This window comes from Quercus robur, chromosome 5 (genome assembly GCF_932294415.1).
Source record: "Quercus robur chromosome 5, dhQueRobu3.1, whole genome shotgun sequence".
NCBI lineage: Eukaryota > Viridiplantae > Streptophyta > Magnoliopsida > Fagales > Fagaceae > Quercus > Quercus robur.
In genome coordinates, this window is record NC_065538.1 from 87,747,522 (window position 1) to 87,770,906 (window position 23,385).

Consider the following 23,385-nt stretch of genomic DNA (forward strand, 5'->3'; position numbering starts at 1 on the left):
GTAGTACAATCATTGACTAGGCCTATTGTTATTAGTTCTGAATAAAAATGATTGCGAATAATAAATCTAATTAAAAGTGATGTTATTTTATCATGACAAGTTTCTCGATAAAATTTATGAGAACCATGACGTAACTAGCATAAAGTTGTTTTCACAGTGCACGGTTTGCACTGTTTTCTCACCATGCATATTTCATTACCTGCTTCATATTAATATGTTTTATATATTGTTCACATTTAATAAAAGTTTTTTCTTTCAGAATACTAAAGTATTTTTAACATATACGTAGAGAGGAGAGAAAGTCTTAAGTGAATCTATTTGACATTAGCTTTAATTTGGTATTTTTAATTTTTATATACAACTTTTTAAATTTTTTTCTACATTTTATTATTTTTAAAATTTTTTTAAAATATAAACATACTTTAGTATATTTTCAATAAAAAATGTTCAACGAAAAGTTAGATAAACTGTTATCGTATGCATGTGTTTCATAAAAACGATTGTATTATTGCAAATGTGTTACGCCAAAGACAAAAACTGAACTCGATTCAGACTAAAAAGTCAAAAAGTTATAGAAAATACTCTTTTCACGCATAAAAAGTCAAAAAGTTAGTTTTTTTGATATGCAAAAGTCAAAAAATTATAGAAGATAATAAGTTTTCACACTATATTCCCCCCTCAAATGCTTTCCTCTATGGGGGAAGAAAAAGTCTATACACGCACAAAATTTGCCAAAATATTTCACACTCAGATGATGCAATTATATATATATATATATATATATTATTAGTGAATTTAGATAAAAACTAATAAAAAATTTCAACCCAATTGTCCTTAAAGTTTGTGATTGTGTCAAATAGTTTTGTTTTCTTTACTATAAAGACATTACTCTTTTTCCAACAGGTGATTACATAATTTGATTATGTAATCATATATAAATAGTTTTGTTCTCTTTACTAAAAAAGATTAGGAGATTACAAAATTTCCATATAGTTTTGATTGGTTTAATATTTGGGAAAGGCATCGATTGGAAGGAGGAGTATTAAAATTTTTTATTTGAGTTGTGACTAAAACATATTGAAACATAAAAAATCATTTGTAAAATTATAAGACCTTTCGCGTATGCTATGTGAGAGCTATGAAATTATACATTACTAATCAACTATTTAGTAAGGTGATGTTCGGTGAAGTGGTTTAGTTAATCTTGGGTAAAGACACATGTCAATTTTTAAAAGGAATCGCCTAACTTTGGGATACAGCAAACCAAGAAAAAATAATTAATCCATGTGAAATTGACAGAATAGTCTTGGAAGGACCGTATGTACAATGCAGTATGTCATATGTGAAGTGGATTCTAAACATAAGTGATTTAACATATATAATATAGGTCTAGAGCCCAGTCCATCAATTTTTGGCATTTGGGCCCTATTTGTGCTGTATATGCTTAATAGGAATGCATGTTATTGTTCAAACTATAGACACCGGGAATCAGGCTGCATCACAAGGTGTCAAGGTCTTATTGCGTAATTTCATGTGTTCTTTTTTAGTAAGAAGAAAAAAACATCGGCTTGATGCATGTTAAGGGTGATGATTTCTTGTCTAAAAGTTATTTCGGGAGAGCCAGATATTCCATAATCAGCAAAAGGCTTCAACGTGTTTCCTGGTGATAGAGAAGGAGTTTAGATTTTCATACAACCAGTCCTGTAAAGATAAGAAGAAGAAATTCGTTAGAAGATTAATGGGGAGATGATTCCACATGAATTTGGCGCAAAGATATTCCCTTAACATTTGCAAAGTAGTTTCCAGCTGATGGCATCTCAGACAAACTTGTTATTTTAATATATAGATTAGACAACATTGTTAAGAAAAAGTGATCTTTAGTTTATTGTTATCTCTTCCCATAATGAGTCCAAATTCCGTGGCGACAAAAAGGTGCAGTGGTTTCCAGTTTTAATTTCTGGAAAAACTAGTTGTTGATCCATTATTCTCTGTTTTTTTTTTTTTTTTTTTTTTAATATAAAAAATATAGGTTATTTAGTGTTTTTTGAATAATTAATGTCTATGATAGTAGGTCAATTTAAAAATGTTATAAAATTATTGTGAACTTTGGTGGAACTTGTGTCCCTAAAAGAACATAATTTTTAAATAAATGACATTAGCTGTGGTGTCCCATGCAACTATGCAAGTTTATAGTTAGAACCCCACCCCCTATCCTCTTCGGGTTTGGTAAACGTCCAGTTAATTCTTAACAGGACATCTCCTCTGCTTTTAATAAACTTAACAAACGGCTGAGATTAAAAAGGAAGAACACGTCATTTTAAAAAGAAAAGGCAGACCTCTGAAGTAACAAGACATTGGTTCGGTGGTTCCTTTTAGAGTTCAATGTTGACTACGAAGATGATGAAGGGCCTCTTCAAGTCCAAGTCTCTAACTACCCCCGAAATCGTTTGCCAAACTCGAGATATTTTCCTCTATGAAGAGAAGGTTTCGTCTTTACCATGCTTTTCCCTACTTGGATCCAGTTTGGTTACGCCTGCCTTTGTGACTAGGCTACATGATGTGAAGATTTTATTCTTTGCCAGTGAAATCAAGGGAATTTATTTGAATAAAAGAATCGAAAAAAAAAAAAAATTCTGAGATATTTTCGTCAATGTCTTCTACTTCTTCACAGAGACTAAAAAAGAAAAAAAAATATTCATAGATTTAATCACATACAGAGTTTTAACAAGTATTCCATTTTTAGCTTCAAGTCTCTATTTATGTCTTTGATTTTGATTTTTTTTTGAGTTTATCTGAAGAAGAAAAATAAAGACATTGACGAAGATAGATCTCAAGCTTTCTGCAATTTGCGTTACCCTTTTATGTTAGTGTGTTTTTTTCCACTCAAGAAACCTTGGCAGGCGTTTTTTTTTTTTTTTTTTTTGGAGAAACAGTCTTACTTTGGCCATAAGAAAAATTATGTGGCTTTACTTTTACTCTCAACCATTCGTTAAAAAGTAAAGAAGATGTCCTGTTAAAAAATTAATTAGATGTAAGCCAAACTCATCATCCTCTATCTATCTATAAAAAAAAAATTATTAACATAATTTGCTTGAAGTGAAATGTTTTTGCTAGATTTTTTTTGAGAAATAATTACAACATGTTACTAATCCCGCAACTTGAACCATTTTCCTCCTAGACCCTCAAGCACTTTGTGTATGGGGAGGTGCCAATTCAGCTATAAGGCCTTTGGTTTTTTGCTAGATTTTCAATAAGCTTAAAAAATTATTCAAATTGAGCAAAGGTTTCTAAAACCCCATGTCGATGTAATTTTATTTATTTATTTTGAGAATCAATGTCTATGTATCGAGGTGCACGTTTATATAGATACATTAAAATTATTAACATTATTTAAAAAAAAAAATTATAGTTCCAAAGTTTATAGAAATTTATTTATTTACAGTATTATGTCAGAAATTTTAAGAAATTTAGAAAGAGTATCATTATTTATTTTATGGTGGGTCAACCTATTCTACAGCATTGGGTTCACCCGATTATGTTGGAACGTGACATTACTATTGGAGTCCCGTTGTTGATGTGGGACTTGAGTTGCCAGAATTGGTGCAGTTGTTGGTATTGTTTGATCATGTACTCTTTGCCTTTGGATGCCACAATAACCCAGCCATAAACCGTTAGCCCGAAACATCCAAATATGGACCAACACTAATTACAAATCCCATTAAATACCATCGACAATCCAGCCAGCAACCTTTACATGGTCCCAATCACATACGACGCCAACCAAATAAAATCCCAAACCCTAGACACACCACCCTCACGTGACCAACTTAAAAAACCAAACACCATACCTATTCAAAAAAAAAAAAACACATACCCTCCCCAACCAAAACATAAACTGAGCCTTCCCTGTCTAACCTATTCAAAGTTGGCACAAAGAGGCAGAATGAAAGCAACAACCATGGGAGTGACGAAGCTAAGTGGTTCAAGTTTGTGGAGAAAAAACAACAACCTAGATTATCAACGGTGGAGGCTGATACTCAGCCCCGCCGATCATAATGATCGTCTTCAGTTGAAATTGTCGGGGGCTTGGGACCCGTCGGGCAGTCGAAGTCCTCTCCGAATTGGTGAGGAAAAAAGCTCCCACAATTTTGTTCCTCAAGGAAACAAAATTGATTGATAGAGAGATGGAATCGATTAAAAGGGAATTGAGTTTTTATGGTATGCTAGTTGTGTCAAGCAATGGTCATCGTTGTGGTTTGGCACTACTTTGGAGAGCAGAGGTGACAGTGGACACACAAACCTATTCACCAAACCATATTAATGTGCATGTACACGCACAGACTTCACAGTTATGGAAACTAACAGGATTATATGGCCATCCGGGGGAAGAACTCAAAGCTGAAACATGGAGACTTATGAGATACCTACATGCCTGAGCATCCCTTGGTTATATTTAGGTGATTTCAATGAATTGCTTGCTTCAGATGTAAAAAACGGTGGCAATAGTAGACTGATGGGTCCAATGGTGGAATTCAAAAACACTCTCCTCCACTGTGGTTTGGTTGATATGGGGTTTAGTGGATACCCATTCACATGGAGGAATGGAAGGCAAGGGGAAGCATTTGTTGAAGAGAGATTAGATAGGGTAGTTGCAACAATGGAATAGCATGAGCTCTTTCCTCAAACAAAAGTGAGTCACCTCTTAGCATCCTATTCCGATCATGATCCTATTATGATGGACATGGCACCACCCACCCAACCTCAGAAAAGACAACACAAAATCTAGTGGTTTGAAGAGAAGTGGGTAGCCCACGCTGATTGTGAAAGGATAATCCGAGAGGCATGGAATCAAATACACCCACAAGGTAGCCCTATGTATTGCCTGTTTGAGAAAATTAAAAAATGCAGAATGGACCTCATAACATGGAGCCATGTCACTTTTGGGATACAAGAACTCGCCTTGATGAAAAACAAGGAGAACTCACTTCACTAATGGAGGCAGGATATGGACAAAATGTAGAGAGGATACAAGGTATGAAGAAGGAGATAAACGAGCTCTTACACCATGAGGAGGTATTTTGGAGACAAAGGTCAAGATCCATCTGGTTACCGGTGGGGGACAAAAATACAAAAATTTTCCATCAAAGGGTGACCCAACGACGGAGAAAGAACAACATTGTGGGGTTGTACGATAGGGAAGGAGAGTGGCACACTGAAGAGGATAAAATTGCCAGCATAGCAGAAGACTATTACAAAAAGCTATTCACATCTTCCACCTCATTGGATATGGAGGCTGTACTTGAATCTGTGGATCAGGTAGTGACGAAAGGTATGGCATAATCTTTGACCCGCCCCTATACAAAGGAATAAGTGAAAATGGCACTTTTCTAAATGCACCCATCTAAAGCACCAGGTCTCGATGGTATGTCACCTTTCTTTTTTCAAAAATTCTGGCATATTGTTGGGCATGATGTTACTACTACTGTATTATCTGTTTTACACTCTGGCAAATACTTAAGAAAGATGAATTATACACATATTGTTCTTATATCAAAAAAAAAAATGATCCAGAATATATCACGGAATTTTGCCCAATTAGCTTGGGAAATGTTGTATCAAGAATTATCTCTAAGGTCCTTGCCAACTGGTTAAAACCCATTCTACCCAATGTAATTTCTAATTCACAAAGTGTTTTTGTGCCTAATAGAATTATAACAAATAAAACTACAGTGGCATTTGAGATGATCCATCGTATGAGAAACAGGAGAAAAGGAAAAAAGGGCCACATGGTGGTGAAGCTTGACATCAGCAAAGTATACTCCAAAAAATAATGCTAAAAATTGGCCTACCAGAGCAATGGGTCAACTTAGCCATGGAAACAGTGCGGATTGCATCTTATTCGATCCTAATCAATGGAGAAGCTAACGGATTCATCACACCATCCCAAGGCATCAAGCAAGGGGACCCATTGTCTCCATACCTATTCCTCCTATGTGTCGAGGGTCTCTCCTCACTCATTCAGAGAGCCATGGAAAACCAACAATTGAGAGGAGTATTGTCTTGTAATGGAGGGTCAAGATCTCACACTTACTATTTGCGGATGGCAGCCTACTATTTTGTGAGGCAACAACTGCTGAATGTTGAAACTTGCTTCACATATTGGAGTCTTATGAGAAAGCATCGAGTCAAGCCATTAATAGACAAAAAAAACCACACTCTTCTTCAGCCCTAACACAAGACAACAGGTGAAGGAAGACATCCAAAATATGCTGGGAGCACAAATCATGACCAATTGTGAAAGGTACCTCGGACTACCAATGGTGGGAGGCAAATCCAAGGTGAGCACTTTTAGGGATTTATAAGAGCGGATTACAAAAAAAAGTGATGGGATGGAAAAAAAAAATATCTCAAAATCAGGAAGAGAGGTATTAATCAATACAGTGGCACAAGTAATCCCAACTTACTCCATGAGCATGTTCAAAATCCCGGCTACAATTTGCGATGATATTAATTCGGCACTAGCAAAATATTGGAGGGGCCAAACACGAAGTGAGAAGAAAATCCACTGGATTAAATAGAGTAAATTGTGTAATCCAAAGGATAGAGGGGGAACGAGATTTAGAGACATCCATGCATTCAACCTGGCCATGTTAGCAAAACAAGCATGGAGGCTTTTCCAGGGAAGTCATTCTCTGTTTTTCAGAGTTTACAAAGCATGCTACTTTCCTAATTGCTCATTTATGGAGGCCAAAATAGGGAACGACCCCTCATTTGTGTGGAGAAGCTTGCTGGAGACAAGGGACCTGATACGAGCAGCCACAGTGTGGAAAGTGGGAGATGGCAGGAGCATCAAAATTGATGACCATAGGTGGCTCCCACACCCCCCACAACTCAGACCTGATGCAGATAAGAACATGAGAGTGTGTGACCTCTTCAACCCAGCTACAAGGTAGTGGCACCTACAGTTGCTCTCCAATACGTTCATGCCCAACACGGTGTGTGATATACAACACATTAATTTGGGTACAACAGCAAGCCGAGACAAACTAATTTGGAAAGAGAACAGGAAGGTCATGTTCTCGGTTAAGTTGGCATATCGAGTTGCGCTTAGCATGAGGCAACTTGAATAGGTGGAGCACTCCTTGGCAAGGCAGGATAAGAGGCTGTGGAACCATATATGGCAGTTGCAGGTACCCCCCAAGGTCAGAACATTTATCTGGAGAGCATGCTCGGACATACTCCCAACTTGCACGAACCTTTTTCAGAGAAAGATCCCACTGGACCCAATTTGTGCAATCTGCAACCAACATGATGAGACGGTGGCTCACACTCTTTGGGGATGCCCCATGGCTAGAAATGTATGGGCAATGGTGGCTGGGAAGCTGCAGAAACGAAACTCAGTTGCAGAGGACTTCTATAGTTTGGTGCGAGAACTGATGGCTATGTTGACGTCAAATGAAATGGAGGTTTAGGCTATAGTATCATGGGCCATCTGGAACGCACGAAACAGGTACTTATTTGACAGAAAGCAAACCCATCCCAGTGATATTTTACGAGGCGCAATGACACTACTACAAGAGTACCAGAGACTTAACAACTGCTGATGTGCACTAGTGTTTCATTCTCGTTGTATGCAATGCTGTTTGTAGTGTGGACATACGGCTTTTCCCATGCTTACCCATGCCAAGTCAGTCCCTCAATATGTTGTATTACGTGGGCCAGACGTTAGCTTTGTACTCTTATACTTTTATCTCAATAATATTCTATCGTTACTGTCAAAAAAAAAAAAAAAAAAAAAGAAATTGCCAATCATTTAATGTCATTTGTTAGCACTTTAAAGCGAATAATTATACTACTATTGTATAATTATGCTGTAACAGTGGAAGTTCTATTACCAATTTGTTGAAGGAAAAGGCTTCAGAATTTATATAGTATTTCCACATAAGATGATTGTGAAATATAAACTTTAGAAAGAGCTCCAAATAAATTTAAGGGAAAAAAAAGAAAAGAAAGAAAGAAAGAGAACTACTCATAAAAAGGAAAAAAATAATACGATACAATGAGAACTCGAAAGAAAAATCGACACAAACACACACAAGGAATGCATTAAGGATTTACGTAGTTCGGCTTTTGGCCTATGTCCATGGGCAATGACAAGGAAAACTTTCACTAACAAATTTAGATGATACAAAATAGTGTAAAGGCACTCTCATAAAATCCAAATCCCAATACACTCAAAATTATTCCTTCACACGAAATAAATCTCACTCAAATACAAAGTTTAAGGTAGAATACAACGTTCAAGGGCTACACCTAAAATAAGGAGAAGTTTTCTCTTCTCTGAAATTGCTGCACAAACCTCCTCCACAAAGTCCCCTTCAAAGAGGTCTTCCACTCTCATATTTTACTGCTCAACACTGATATCTGAATAATTAGAATGTATTTCGATGGCCTCATACTCTCATATGACATCTCATTTACAACATGTGAAATCCACACATTTCGTATGAGGAAAATCTTATAAAATAATTTTTCTAGAATAAAAAGCTGCATGCAATGAAGTCAACTTAAGGCAATCAAGACTTACAAACACGTTATATTGGAGCACTGGACCCAAGCTAAGTCTTGTATTTTAATGTTGGCTCAAAAATTCAAGCCAACTTTTTGACAACCATTTTGTAGTTATCATATATGACTAGTAAAATAATAATTTCAGTGTTAACAATTCTACAAACAAACTATTAACATGCATTTTATTCAATGTTGAGATACATATAAATTTACCAATACTCAACGAGTCTTTTTGAAGTACACTCCAAATCTCACACATATACCTAATACGAAGTTTACCATAAAATTACAGCTCCCAGAAAGAAGTATTGTGAGTCAGAGACTTGTACAGCAACACCTGGTGAAACTTAAAAGTGAAAACACAAAGGTAAACCACAGTTACTAGAACGCAATAAGGCATTACAAAAGTGGACAAAATTCAAAATTAGAAAAGAATTAAAGAAAATTGTTTGTTTGTAGAAGATTTTAATTACACTTTTTGTGAGATATCAGAATGAAAGATAATTCTAATTAGTTATTTCCTTTCAACCAAATAAAATCAAAAAGTTATAATCAGTATAAATTACTTATCAAACAGAACCAAAAGTCCCTGACTTCCACCTTTGACAATAACACTTACACAAGTTATTCCATTTACTGATCAATATCTGTCTGCAAAATAATTTAAGGAAAGCTTAATCCATTACAAAAATGTATGTTATGTAACTTAATTATTTTTATAGAATGGTTTGGGAAATATTGAATTTGATAACTAATCAGAACTTTATTTGGCATGGTGTAAAAGAATAATAATAATATTAATCATATATACCATTAGTTGTAGGACGATGGTGACGTTGTTAGTAACTATAATCATCAAATGATCTCTGAGAACTAGAAAAATTAATTGTATTATCAGAACAACGAAATGCAAAGGGCTTTTGCACAGAGAAGCAAATTGCGGAAAAGTGACAGATTCATTTGCATAGAACTATAAAAGAGAAAAGTTGGGAACAAAGAATTATTACCAGTTAGTTTTGAAGCTGCCTCTGAACTTTGGCCATATTCACTGATATTGCCACATATAGCCTATCTTTGAAATCGTTCAAGAACCTGAAATATGCAACTCGCAGTGCCATATTCAGTACTAATGTGCCAACAACTCCACAGAAACCTGCAATAAATCCAAGGGCCACACTAACATAAAATCCTATGGATATAAACCCTTCTCTCTCATCTTGCATGCCAGCATGTTCTTTGCTCCTGTTCATAGCTGGATTTTGACCTATTTCTTCCCCCAGACATTTCTTTGGAAGCGGGGCTCCGCAAAGATTTGGATTCCCCTCATATGAGGATGCATTAAAGGTATCAAGTTGAGGGCTTGTTGGGATTTTTCCGGACAAATTGTTGTTTGACAAGTCCAAGACACTTAGACGATCAATATGAGAAAGGCTTGAAGGAATTCCACCGGAAAGCTGGTTCTTAGATAGATCCAAGGCATCTAATGATTGTAACATATCAATCTCTGAAGTGATTTGTCCAGTTAAACGGTTTCTTGAGAGATTTAAGGAAACCAATCCAACAAGTTCCACGATTTCTCCTGGAATCCGCCCAGTTAAATTATTGCTTGAGAGATCTATGCCTTTTAATAGTCCAAGAATATTTTTATACTCATGCTCTTTTCCCTTCCACATAAAAAACATATGATCAGCATACAACATATAAAACAGGGATTTGCTGTTGATTGTATAATAATGGGTGATGGTGGCATTTGGACTCCCTTTTTGAGTTAAGGCAGTAAGATTGTTGAGGCATTTTGGCATACTTCCTGAGATTTGGTTTAAAGCAAGGTCTAAAATTTGAAGATGTGCTAGATAACAGAAATGTGTCGGGATGGCTCCATAGAAGTAATTGGATCGAAGGATAAGTACAACTAAATTTGGATGACTAATCCCCAACCACATTGGTATTTGTCCTGATAGATCATTTTGGTTAAGATTAAAGAATATCAACTTTGTGCAATTCTTCAAGGAGGAAGGAAGTTTCCCACTAAAATTATTGTTACCTAAATCCAATGTCACAATCTCATGTAGAAATCCCACTGAGCTTGGGATTGTCCCATGAAAATGATTGTTTGCCAAATTAAGAATTACTAATTCTTCAAGATGCATCCAACATGAGTCTGGTATCCGTCTTGATAACTGGTTATTGGAGAGATCTAGAAAGTACATATTCCTATTTTGAACTTCACATAAGGAAAAAATTGGGCCTGAAAGCATGTTCATGGAAAGATCCAAATATCCTGATTCAAATAAAAATTGAGGTATTCTGCCTCTAAGTTTATTTGAACTCAAGTCTACAATTGGGGAAAGAGTAAACTCCAATGACAAATTTGGAAGTTGGCCACTTATTTGGTTGTAAGACAAATTCATATATTCTAATTGAGGAGAAAAGACCAAATTGAAATTGGAAAGGGTATCCAAAATTCCAGAATCAGAGATATCAAGCCAATTGTAATTTTTTTGAGTTTGAAACCATTTTGGGAGTTGAGGGCCTAGTTGGCAGGACCGTAACGCTATCACTTTTAATTGGAAAGGTGGAACCCAATCAGAGTTGATGTTGAAAACTAATGAGGTATTAGATAAGTCCAAATACTTCAATTTTGTGAGCTTTGAGAAGTGGGCTTTAGAAATAACACCTTCCAATGAATTATGTCGAAGATATAGACCCTCTAGGTTGTATAGTTTTCCCAAACTTACAGGTATTGCCCCATTCAAATGATTTTGAGAAAGTGCTAATACTCTCAATGATGGAAATGTTGTGAGATCAGGTAACGATCCCATGATTTGATTTTGCTCTAAATTCAAAACCTCTAATGAGTGGTTTCCACACTTGGCCAAATTAAGAATAAAATCAAGAAGCTGTCCGCTGAGATAGTTCCTTGACAGAGACAACGTTTTCAAATTACACATACCACCAAAGGCTTTCGATATCTCACCTTCAAACTCATTAGAATTGAGATAGAGATGTGCAAGAGAGTTTATTCTGCTAAAAGCATTCGGAATTAAACCTTGAAATTGGTTAGAAGAGAAATCAAGTTCAACAACACTAGTGTTGGATTTGAACAACCACTGTAGTACTGAAGAAGAACAAGTGAGATTATTATCAGAGAGTTGGAGGACATCAAGAGAAGTAGAAGAATTAACAAGGGGAACAGAGAAAATATTTGGAAGATTACAAGAGTACAAGAACAAGGATGTCAAGTACGGCAATTTATTCACAACATGGAGCCAATTATAGACTTTGCTCAAGTTAATGGTACTCATGCCAAGGTATTTTAAAGAAGAAAGTTGAGGGAGCCACTCTAACTTTTCTGGTTTATTAAAATTATTCAGGCCAAGATCAAGGTACTGCAAGTTTGAAAGGTTCCCAAGCTGAAAAGGTATATTTCTTCCGAACTTAGCATAAAAAAGGTCAAGGTGTCTTAAGTTGGACAGAGAACCAATGATTTCTGGGATTTGGCTCTGATTAAAATCATTGTAGCTCACGTCCAAATAAGTCAAATATTTCAACTCAATCAAGGAAGGATTAAGTTTACCTCGCAAATGCCTTGGGGGAATGGACGAGGCATTGAGATTGAGCATGATGATGTGGCCTGTTTGGTTGCTACACCTAACCCCACTCCATTTGCAACAATCTTGATCGGTGCTCCAAGAAGAAAGAAGGCCATAGTCATCAATAAGGTCTTGTTTAATCTTGAGAAGAGCTTGTCTCTCATGCTCTTTACAGCCAATGTGAGTATCTGCTAACCCCAAATAATTTGCAATAGTTGGTTTCATGCACAACAAAAGGAGAATTAAAGTGAGGAGAAATTGGAGGGAACTTCCACCCATGATTAGGATGAATGTAGTATATCAAGATTGTGATTAAGATAAGAGCATCAACACATCAAATGTGCAATGTTACAAGTATGAGATTTTATTTGCCTAGAATCCCCGCCTCAATTATTTATAGCTGCGTTAATTATAAATTATTAGCAGTAAATAGTAAAAAGAAAGAAGACGAAAGCCACTGGAAATTTATTTTCATAGATTAGACACCATTGTTAAGAAAAAGTGATGTTTACTTTGTTGGTATCTTTTGCAATTATGAGTCCGAATTCCTTGGGCAATAAAAGGAGTAGTGGTTTCAGGATTTTTTTTTTTTTCCTTTTTTCAAGTGGTCAATATAAAACTTAAATTATACAAAATCTAGTAAGAAGTTAACTTTATAAAAAAAAAAAAAAAAATGTAAATACATAAAATTTTACAATTTCATTCTACAATTTTTCTTATTTTGAAATTTTTGCATAACAGTCTCATTATCAATACAGTAAGCTACATCTTTTTAAAAATTATATTTCAATAAAAATTATCTTGGGCTTTTCCTTTTTGACTATAAGAGTCTAATAAATTGTCTAGGAGAACAAATTTTAAGGACAAAATTTAACTACAAACTTAGCTTTAGCCTAAAACTACAACTTTGACTAAACAAATTAATATGACTACATATTTTAAAATTTTAATGGATGAATTGCATGTTTTTTATGTTTTTAAAACACATGTCTTATTTCTTGCCAATAGGATTCTATTTACTATTCGATTCATAAACTTATTTTTTATGTATAATTTTAGATTACAAAAACTCAAAATTTAAACATTTGATTGATGACAAAACTATTGATATTTGATCTTATTGAAATTTTGCTAATGTAATACAATAGTTTGTCAAAATTCACATCTAATAAAAAATATTAAGTGGGGTTATAACCTTAGTCTACAATTAAATTTGTTGTTAAACTTTGTTCAAAGTTTAATTATGTTGGGCCTGAAAAAATTTAGGATGTTCACATTTTTTTTTTTAAGGTAAAAAAATCTTAAATTTTTTTAAATTTTATATATAATAGGTTTTTAACTTTTTAATTTTTTTTATATATTAATAATTTTTTTCAAGGTGGTCTAGTGACCACCCTAACTTCAATGATGAGTTGCCCCTAAGTGGTTTCACTTTTAATTTCAGAAAAGATGGTAGATAACGCATAGAAAAAATGCTATATTCACAACATTTTCACAACACTTTCATAACAAATCCTAAATGGTAGTTTGTTATTGGTTGTTATGAGTAGATAAAAAAGCAATTTAAGTTGTGGATTTAAATTATAACCAATAACAACTTACCATCTATAATTTGTTGTGAAAATATTATTGCGTAGCACTTCTTTCAATTCTTTGTAAGTAATAAATCTCAAGGCCAGACCACTAGTCTTGTATCTTCCCTAAGGGTAGCACATATATAGACTAGAATCACGGCCTCAATTATTTATACACTTGTTAAGTATAAACTAGATTGAAACTCTATGCATATGCATGGATATAATTAAAAGGTACACATTAAGATGCATAATATAATTCTTACATATATAATTTAAATATTATTGATAGTCATTCTTATATATATATATATATATATATATATTAACTCTTTAAAAAGTCTTGTAAGAATGTTATTAGGTAGAAAATATAAATTGTCCATTTTTTAAAATATTTTTATGTTCATTAATTCTAGAGTCTTTGGTTTTTGTACACAATAACTCACTTGAATGGATATTTATGATATGGTTTTCTCCTAATTTTACCTATTATTATATATATAGATTATTAGCAATAACTAGAAAAAAGAAAGAAGATGAAAGTTACTGGAAATTTCTTTTAAGATTTTGAAATAGATTAAACACCATTAAAAAAAGGGGTTAAGATATTTAATAGGTTAAACACCATTTTTTTTTTAAATAAAAAGTGATGTTTAATCGTTTTTATCTTTTGCAATTATGAATGGGCAACAAAAATAAGTATTTGTTGCGAAGAATAATGTTAGAGATACAAACTATTTTACAAAAATGTTTACAAATTGTTGATGTAATGAGTGATTATTGGTAAATGAAAAAATGATATTAATGGTAGGCCTAAAAGAAAACCAATAAGAGATTGACCACATTAACATTTTATAAAAATGTTATAAAATAATTTATAACTTTAGCATTACTCTTGTTGCGAAAACTTTCCAAGTCTTCCACCAGAATGTATAAATTTCCAAGTCTTCCACTAAAGACATACACTAGTTTCGGTTCAAACTAAAAATAAGTATTGCGCGTCTTATGATGTGCTTTCATGATTAGATTTGTTATAAATATATTAAAATAATTAACATAATTTCCTCTAGGCTCTAAGTGCAATCCATTACCTAAGTTCAAAGAGATTTTTTTAAATTTCTCAAATTAAAACTATATACCAAAAATTTAAAGAAAAAAATTATCATAATTTATTTAAATAAAAAATATTATAGTTTTTGTTTTTACTAAAACCTTGGTCTTACACGGTATTATTATTATTATTATTGTTATTATTATTATTATTATTATTATCATCTACTTCATTGTTCAATTTTAATTATATTATTGAAGTTTTTTCTTAACTTGCATATAAATTTTTGTTAATCTGTATATCACATAATCATAATTATTATTGTTATTATTATCTTCTTCCAGTTGTTGAACAAAAATATGGGTTTAATATTATTCATCTAATATTAATATAGAAGAATATCAAATTCCATTAATGTTTTGCCCTAGTGATAAAAAACCATCATATATATGGAAAGGATGATATATTTTAAAATTCTATTGTATTTATATAAAAAAAATTACGTATTTTAATTGAAAAAATCATGTAGATTATAAAAGTCCTCATCCATATTTTCAAAAAACAGTAAGGTATATTTGAAACATGGACTTCTTTGATGGGAACTGCAAAAGGTGTTAGGCGAGCTACAAGATTTTTAGTAACAATGAACAACTTTCATATAATAAAAATAATGTCTATAATAGACCCATTTCAAATTGATATTATTTCAATCAAAACTTACAAGTAAAAAACTTCATGTCCCTATAATTTATTAAAAATATACATAAGAGTTGTAAAAATCTTTATGTCCCTATAAACATAAGAGTTTTGGATCATTCAATTTTTGAACACTTCAATAGTTCAATTGAAAATTTTTTATTCACACTAGTAGACAATTTGGTAACTAATATTGAAATTAAAAATTGTAAGGATTTCACTGTAGAAGATAATGAAAAATTAATTTAATTTTATGAAACATTTAATTTTAAGGATTTCACTATGAAAGATACTAATTTTTGTGTATCTTTATATATGTATGTGTTTGTCTATGTATATAAAAGTTTGCATAGACTAATAAATTAGTGACACATATCAACCCCTAAACAAAAAATTCTAATCCTATGCCTTATTTCTCTTTTTCTATCCACCCGTTGACGTGGTGGCGATCCATCCCCATTGTGGAGTGTACTGTGTATACCATGTGTTTCACAAGCCATTGTATCATTATCACCAATATGTTTTGTTCCGAAAACTTTCCAAGTCTTCCACCAAAACTGTCCAAGTCTCCCACACCGTCTTAGATATGTTATAAATATATTAAAATAATTAACATAATAATTTCTCCAAGCACAATCCATTACCTAAGTTTAAAGAGATTTTTTAAAATTTCTCAAATTAAAACTATATACCGAAAATTTAAAGAAAAAAAGTTTCATTATTTATTTAAATAATAATAAAATATTATAGTTTTTGTTTACTAAAACCTTGGTCTTACACGATATTATTAGTATTATTATTATTATTATTATATACTTCATTGTTCAATTTTTATTATATTATTGAAGTAATTTTTTTTAATTTGCATATAAATTTTTGTTAATTTGTGCATCACATAAACATAATTATTATTGTTTTTGTTATTATCTTCTCCTAGTTGTTGAAGAAGAATATGGGCTTAGTTATTCATCTAATATTATTATAGAAGAATAAAACTTTATTGAGGTCTTGGCCTGCTGACAAAGTATTATCATATATATATATATATATATAAATAAAGGATGTCATAAGTTAATCACAATTGCTGATCTAAAACTTTTGAGTGGAGATTTCAAAGTAAAAAACTGGAGAGTTTGTGTGCAATGTCCAAATAAAAGAGTTTGTGGATTCGGAGCTACATATGATCACGCCAATAAGTACTACATGAGGTAGCAATAGATTTATGATTAAGTCCGGTAAAGGGCAATTCAATTGCGAAAACAGAGCATTAATAGGGGAATTTAATGCTACTGATATACTGTCTTAGGTTCAATTACTCATTATATAGCGGGGGAAGAGGTAAAAAATATGATATACGTCTTTACTATCTTAGGTTCAATTATTCAAAAAATAAATAATTGAATTATTTCAATAAATTTTTTATTTGCAGAATTACCCTAATGGTTTCAAATTCTTTTTACCACCACAGCAGACTCCCACTCCAACTCCAAACCCCTTTTACACTGCCAAAAAGTAAACCCATAATCCATTGAAATTGTTATGTATGAACCACAGAATTTTAGTTGGATTCAAAGGTGACTAATCCCCCTGAACATGAGAGAAAGAGACTATTTTTTGTTATAATTCTACTTGATTCCCTCTTCCATTCAATGTAGATAAATAAGACTGAAATATATAACCTTATTCTAAAAGATAGTAACAAACTACTATCAGTTACATTTTAAATTCAAATTGAAAGATAATACAATCGATCTTTTATTCCTAATCTCTACTGACACTTATATTTATCCTCATCTGTTGTTGCGTTTAAATTCAACTCCTTATATCCTTCCTTGAGCTAAGGCTCGGCAGTTGTGATATCTCTTGTGATGTCTGAATTTCATAGCAAACAGAAAACTTGTTACCAAGATTGTTGAAAATTTATCAATAATACCATACTACAAAATACTCCCTTCGTTCCAAATTTTTTGGCCTATATTCAATTTTGGGATGTCCCAAAATTATGTCCTGTTTGAAAAGTCAAACACCATTAATTTATTAACATTCCCTTTATGCCCTTAATTGATTTGTGGGAGCATTTTTTTTAATTAAAAAATTTTAAATCCTAAATTTTGAAATCCACTATACGCACCATCTTTATTCAAATTTAAAATACTAAAAAAAAAAAACCTTCAGAGATAAGGCAGTTAATGATAAATTTGTTTAAGGGTAATTTAGGAAATTTTTAACTTTTTTTTAAAGAGATAAGGCAGTTAATAATGTTTCCCTAAATAATTGGGTTTTTCTAATTAGGCCAAACAATTTGAGACGGGGGAAGGAATAATTTTTGCTTCAACTTTAATTATCCCCTAAAAATTACCTGGCATCCCCCTACAGCAATAATAACCTAAACAATTTCATACTGGATCAAAATTTGGGATGCATTCAACATAACTAAGAGCAGTTTTTTTTTTTTTTTTTAGAATACTAAGTATTTTAATACACACACGAGGAGAAGGGAGAAGGTCTTAAAAAATCTGACAGTGGTGTATATCTAAAATAGCCTAACTCTTGGAACTAAGAGCAATTGAATTACCTAAGTTAGACACTTAAAGATGTAACGCATCTTGATAGAATGGTATGGAGAACTTTTGTACTTGGTAACTATAAAGTATATTCTATATAGTGTAATTTATTGGGAACGACCACTATTAGTTTCTTTAAAAGCTTCTCCCCTCTCCCTTTGTGCGCGTGTGTGTTAAAATACTTAGTATTCTAAAAAAAAAATGGAAAATAGAGGGTCTATGACACTTTTTTTTTATAAAGCAAAGTTCACTAATAAGATATGTTGAATCAATGAAGAACAAAAACAGAGATGTGTTCATAAAGTTAGGACTTAGGAGGGACTAATAATGATGATGATAATACTACTTTAGTCATCAATATAAAAAATGATTAATGAAAAAAAGGAATAAAAAGTAAAACAACAACAACAACCATAATAATAATTAGAATGACATTGGTGATAATAGAGAAGCAATTATTACCAATTATGTTTGAAGCTGCCTCTATAACTTAACCATAATCACTACTCCGGTCACATATACCTTATCTTTGAAATTATTCAAGAACTTGAAATAGGAAAATCACCATGACCTATTCAGTACCATTGTCCCAACAACTCCCCAAAAACCAATAACAAATCCAAGGGTCACACTAACATAAAACCCTAGGGTTACAAACCCATCTTCTTCCTCTTGAATGCCAGCATAGCCACTACCTGTATTTACGACTAGGTTTTGAGTTGTATCTTCTCCTGAACATTTCTTTGGAAGTGGAAATCCACAAAGATTTGGGTTCCCTTCATATGTAGTGGCATTAAAGGTATTAAGTTGAGAGCCTATTGGAATTTTACCTGACAAGTTATTGTTCGACAAGTTCAAGGAACTTAGAGAATTAATTAGAGAAATGCTTGAAGGAATTCCACCACACAATTGGTTCTTAGATAAATCTAGGACTTTCAATGAGTGTAACAAACCAATCTTTGAAGGGATTTTTCCAATTAAAAGGTTTCTTGAGAGATTCAAAGAAATCAATCCATTAAGCTCCACAATTTCTAAAGGAATTGCCCCGGTTAATTTATTGCTCGAAAGATCAATGCTTTTTAATAGGCCAAGAATACCTTTGTGCTCGTACTCTCTTCCTTTATACATCCAAATTGCATGATCATCATAGCTACTAGAACTAAAAGAATCTGGGGAAAGGTAATTTATATATGAGTGGGTGATGGTTGAATTTGGAGTCCATTTCTGAGAATCCAATGTTTCAATCCCAAGTAAAGAGCCCACTGAACATGGGATTTTCCCATGAAAATGATTGTTTGCCAAATTAAGAAGTTTCTATCCCTCAAAATGGAACCAACAGTCAGGGAGCTCTCCTGATAATTGGTTATTGGAAAGATCTAAAAAGTTCAAGTTTCCTTTTGTCACTGTACATAGGGATTGGACTTGCTTTGAAAACATATTGTTGGAAAGATCCAAATGTACCGCTTTAAAAAAAAATCTTGGTATTTTGCCTTCCAGTTTATTGGAACTCAAGTCTATTATGGGAAAACAGGAGAACTCCCATGACAAATTTGGAACATGGCCACTTATTTCGTTGTGAGATAGATTCGTGAATTAAAATTGACTTGAGAAGATCCAATTTGAATTGGAAAGAGTATCCGAAATTTTAGAATTAGAAATATCAAGCCACGAGAAATTTTTCAAAGTTTGAAGCCATTTTGGGAATTGAGGGCCTAGTTGGTAGGACCCCAACCCTATCACTTCTAATTGGAAAGGAGGAACCCAATCAGAGTTGATGTTGAAAACTAATAAGGTATTAGATACGTCCAAATACTTCAATTTTGTGAGCTCTGAAAAGTGGGCTTCAGAAATAACACCTTTCAGTGGATTATCTCCAAGATACAAAGACTCTAGGTTGGATAGTTTTCCCAAACTTTCAGGTATTGTCCCATTCAAGAGAATACCTAATGTCAATAATAGACCCATTTCAAATTTATGTTATTTCAATCAAAACTTACAAGTAAAAAACTTCATGTCCCTATAATTTATTAAAAATAAACATAAGAGTTGTAAAAATCTTTATGTCCCTATAATTTATTTTAAGAAAACATAAGTGTAAAGTTGTGATTTTCAATTTTGTTTGTTAGCATTAATTCCATGTCAAATTTAATTGTAATTCTTCAATAATTTCCATGTATTTTTTTGGGATTCAATGTAATGGGTTCAGTGTGTAAAATTGGTGAAAAACTGTGAAGGCAAGACATCTCATGACTTGACTTGCGACTGGCTTGCGAGTGGTCACATGAGGAGCACATGTGGAAGTTCAAAGGTCTCAATGTTAGATGACATCTCGCGACTGGCTCGCAACTTGGCCAACTTATGACCTAACATGTGAGATGCACTACCTTCCTATTTTGTGTGACTTTCCTCATTTCTTTACCTATACTATAAAAACTCACATTACCCGCAAAATTGTTTGGAGAGTTTCAAAGAAAAAACCCTAGAAATCCATTTGAGAGTTAGAGATTGGAAACCTACAATCCTCTAAACATTTCTCTTACTTTTCCTCACCCTCTTCCCTCTCTAATTCCATATCCTTTGAGAGGTTCTTGGCCCAAACATAAACTGTTAAGGACATATTTTGTGTAATTGGCTAATCCTTTGACAAAACGCACTTTACTTGTAATTGGGTAGTTCTAGGATGTGTTCAAATACTTCAAGAAACAAGGTTTCAAGTTCAAGTGTTGAAGTCATCAAGTCTGTCCAAGAAACAAGTGAAGAAGTGCTGAGTTTTTAAAGCTCGATAGCTGCTCGACACCTCTCGACAGCTAGGCTATCTATCAAGCCTCTTAAGGTGTTTCTTATCGCAATCTCGACACCTTCTCAATAGCTGGTCGATCGATCAAGAAATCTTTTGTCTTCTCGATAGCCTCTCGACACCTGGTGGATCGATCGAGCCTCATCTCTTATGTCTGATGTTTTAATCCTCGGCACCTTGCTTGACACCTTATCTGTCGGGCTTTACAAATTTCAGATTTTCAAATCTGATTTTCGGTCCATGCTTATGTGTTTGTGCAGGGTTTCTTTTCTCACAACCCTAGACATATATAAGGCATATTTTAGAGGCCGTCACAGAAGAGAATAAAAGGAGAACATATGCAAAAGGTTACTGATGCCTTATTTTCTCTAAAAGAAGCTACTGCGTCTTTGCGCCTTAGCCTTAGGGTTTTGTAACCAAGTGCTTCTTGATCTTCATTGTTGATGAAGTGAAGAGCAGCCAACATTCTTCTTCCTTAAGTTGGTGAGTGAGTCACGTACTGGGATTCGTGCAAAGGAGTTAGTCACGTACTGGGATTCGTACAAAGGAGTTAGTCATGTACTGGGATTCATGCATCAAAGGGTGGCGTTCATATATTGAAGAGTTCAGAGGTTTTGAAGCGATAGAAGGTTTCTGCTGTGAGTTCATCTACGGGGATTGTAGAGTCTAGGGACAAAGGTTTTGTACTAGATCTGAAACTTCTCTTTACTATAGTGGATTGCTTTTTGGGAAGGTTTCCCCCCAGATTTTTTACTGTGAAACTAGTTTGTTTAATTGGTTTTCCTAGGTTATCATATCTTGTCTTATTTATTTTTCTGCTGCATGATTTTGACATGATATTGATGTTTGTTTTTTTTAACAAGTTTTATTCATAATAAACCTAATTAACAACTTGGGTTTAAAACTTGTTAATTCTATCAACCGGGATCTAAATTTCCCAACAAGTGGTATCAGAGCGAGTACACTCTGATTGGATTAATTTCCTGAGTGTGATCCTTGACCCCAATTGTCATGGATCATGAGAAATCTCTTTTGATTCCTCCTTTATTTGATGGAACTAATTATGTGTACTGGAAAGTTCGTATGAAAGTTTTTTTATAGGCTCTAGGTGAACAGGTATGGCAAGCTGTTGAAGTTGGCTGGATTAAGCCAAAGGAAGCGCCGGTGGATTGGGATGATGCAACAATCATAGCGGCAAATTTCAAGAGTAGGGCCTTGAATGCTTTGTTTTGTGGGGTGACCAATGAGGAATTCAAGAAAATATCATCCATGGAAGTTGCTAAGGAAGCATGGACCATTCTTGAGACCACCTATGAAGGTACCCAGGCAGTAAAGACTATGAAGCTTCAAAGACTCACTAGTAGTTTTGAAGAAATAAGGATGGAGGAGGATGAGACCTTTGATGAGTTCTATGCTAAACTCAAAGATATTGTGAATTGTGCTTTCAATCTTGGAGAATGTATTGCAAAATCCAAAATTGTTAGGAAAATCCTTAGGTCCTTACCTGAAAAATTCCATGCCAAGATCACCGCCATTGAAGAAGTGAGGGATTGATCAAATTCCTTTGACTGAGCTTGTAGGGAACCTTCAAACCTATGAGATGGGATTAGGCTCAATGGGAAAAGGTGGAAAGAGTAAAAACTTGGCTCTTAAGGGTATAGAGGAAGAGATTAAGGACTCTGAAGATGAGGATGAAAGTGAAGATGAAGATGAAGATGAAGATGAGGATAAGGATCTAACTTTCATAACTGATGAGATTATCAAGCTTCTTCAATTTAGGAAGAAGAATAAGGGCAAACCTCCAAGGAAATCTAAATCCTCTAGGAAGGGCAAGAATGAGAAACCCCTCATCCAATGCCATGAGTGCAAAAGTTTTGGTCATATGAGGATAGAGTGCCCAAACTATCTCATGAAGGAAAAGACCAAGGAATCCAAAGATAAAGGGTTGGTTACTACTTGGAGTGATACTGAGAATGATTCTTCTGATGAGTATGTGGATGAATGTCATCACGTTATGGCCTTTGCTGCCTCAACCGATAAGGTGATTGTGGAGAGTGCTAGTGACAGTGAGGATTCTTCTGATGATGAAGTACCCCAGAAGTTGACCCTTCAGGAAGCCTATGATAAGCTATGCACTGAATTCATAAAATCTGAAAAGACTTCTCATCTTTGTAGAAAAGAGCCTAATGAGGTAAAAACTGAAAAAGCTGATCTGTTAGTCAAACTAGATGAGACTACAAGGTTAGTTGGGACTCTTGTTGTGGAGAACACCTTATTAGAAGAGAAGGTCAAGAATCTTAAGGTTGAGCTTAGTCAAGCTAGAACTCAAATAGAGAGGATGTCTAGTGCAAAGCTTGATGAGGTATTGAGTGCTCAAAAGCGTAGTTTTGATAAGACTGACTTAGGATTTGCTATCTCCTCCGGCCTCTCCTTTTCCACGGCTTTTGGATCAAGGACTGTCTTTGTGCCACAATCTGAAAAAGGTAATAAAGGTATGAAATCCAAAACTGTTTTAGCTAATTCTAAATCCTTTGTTAGA

At 33.7% G+C, this 23,385-nt stretch overlaps 1 protein-coding gene and 1 long non-coding RNA gene across 2 annotated transcripts in view; one reads left to right on the top strand and one right to left on the bottom strand.

Annotated features, from left to right (window-relative positions):
• Positions 1–9,407: 9,407 nt before the first annotated feature.
• Positions 9,408–23,385, bottom strand: part of LOC126727615 (receptor-like protein EIX2) — a 51,542-nt gene continuing 37,564 nt past the window's right edge. The window contains exon 2 of the mRNA XM_050433427.1: positions 9,408–9,663. Within this exon, the coding sequence (XP_050289384.1) occupies positions 9,582–9,663 (82 nt within the window). The 3' untranslated portion in view covers positions 9,408–9,581. The remainder of the gene's footprint in view (positions 9,664–23,385) is intronic.
• Positions 9,823–23,385, top strand: part of LOC126727619 (uncharacterized) — a 47,748-nt gene continuing 34,185 nt past the window's right edge. The window contains exon 1 of the long non-coding RNA XR_007656291.1: positions 9,823–9,915. This is a non-coding gene — a long non-coding RNA (uncharacterized LOC126727619). The remainder of the gene's footprint in view (positions 9,916–23,385) is intronic.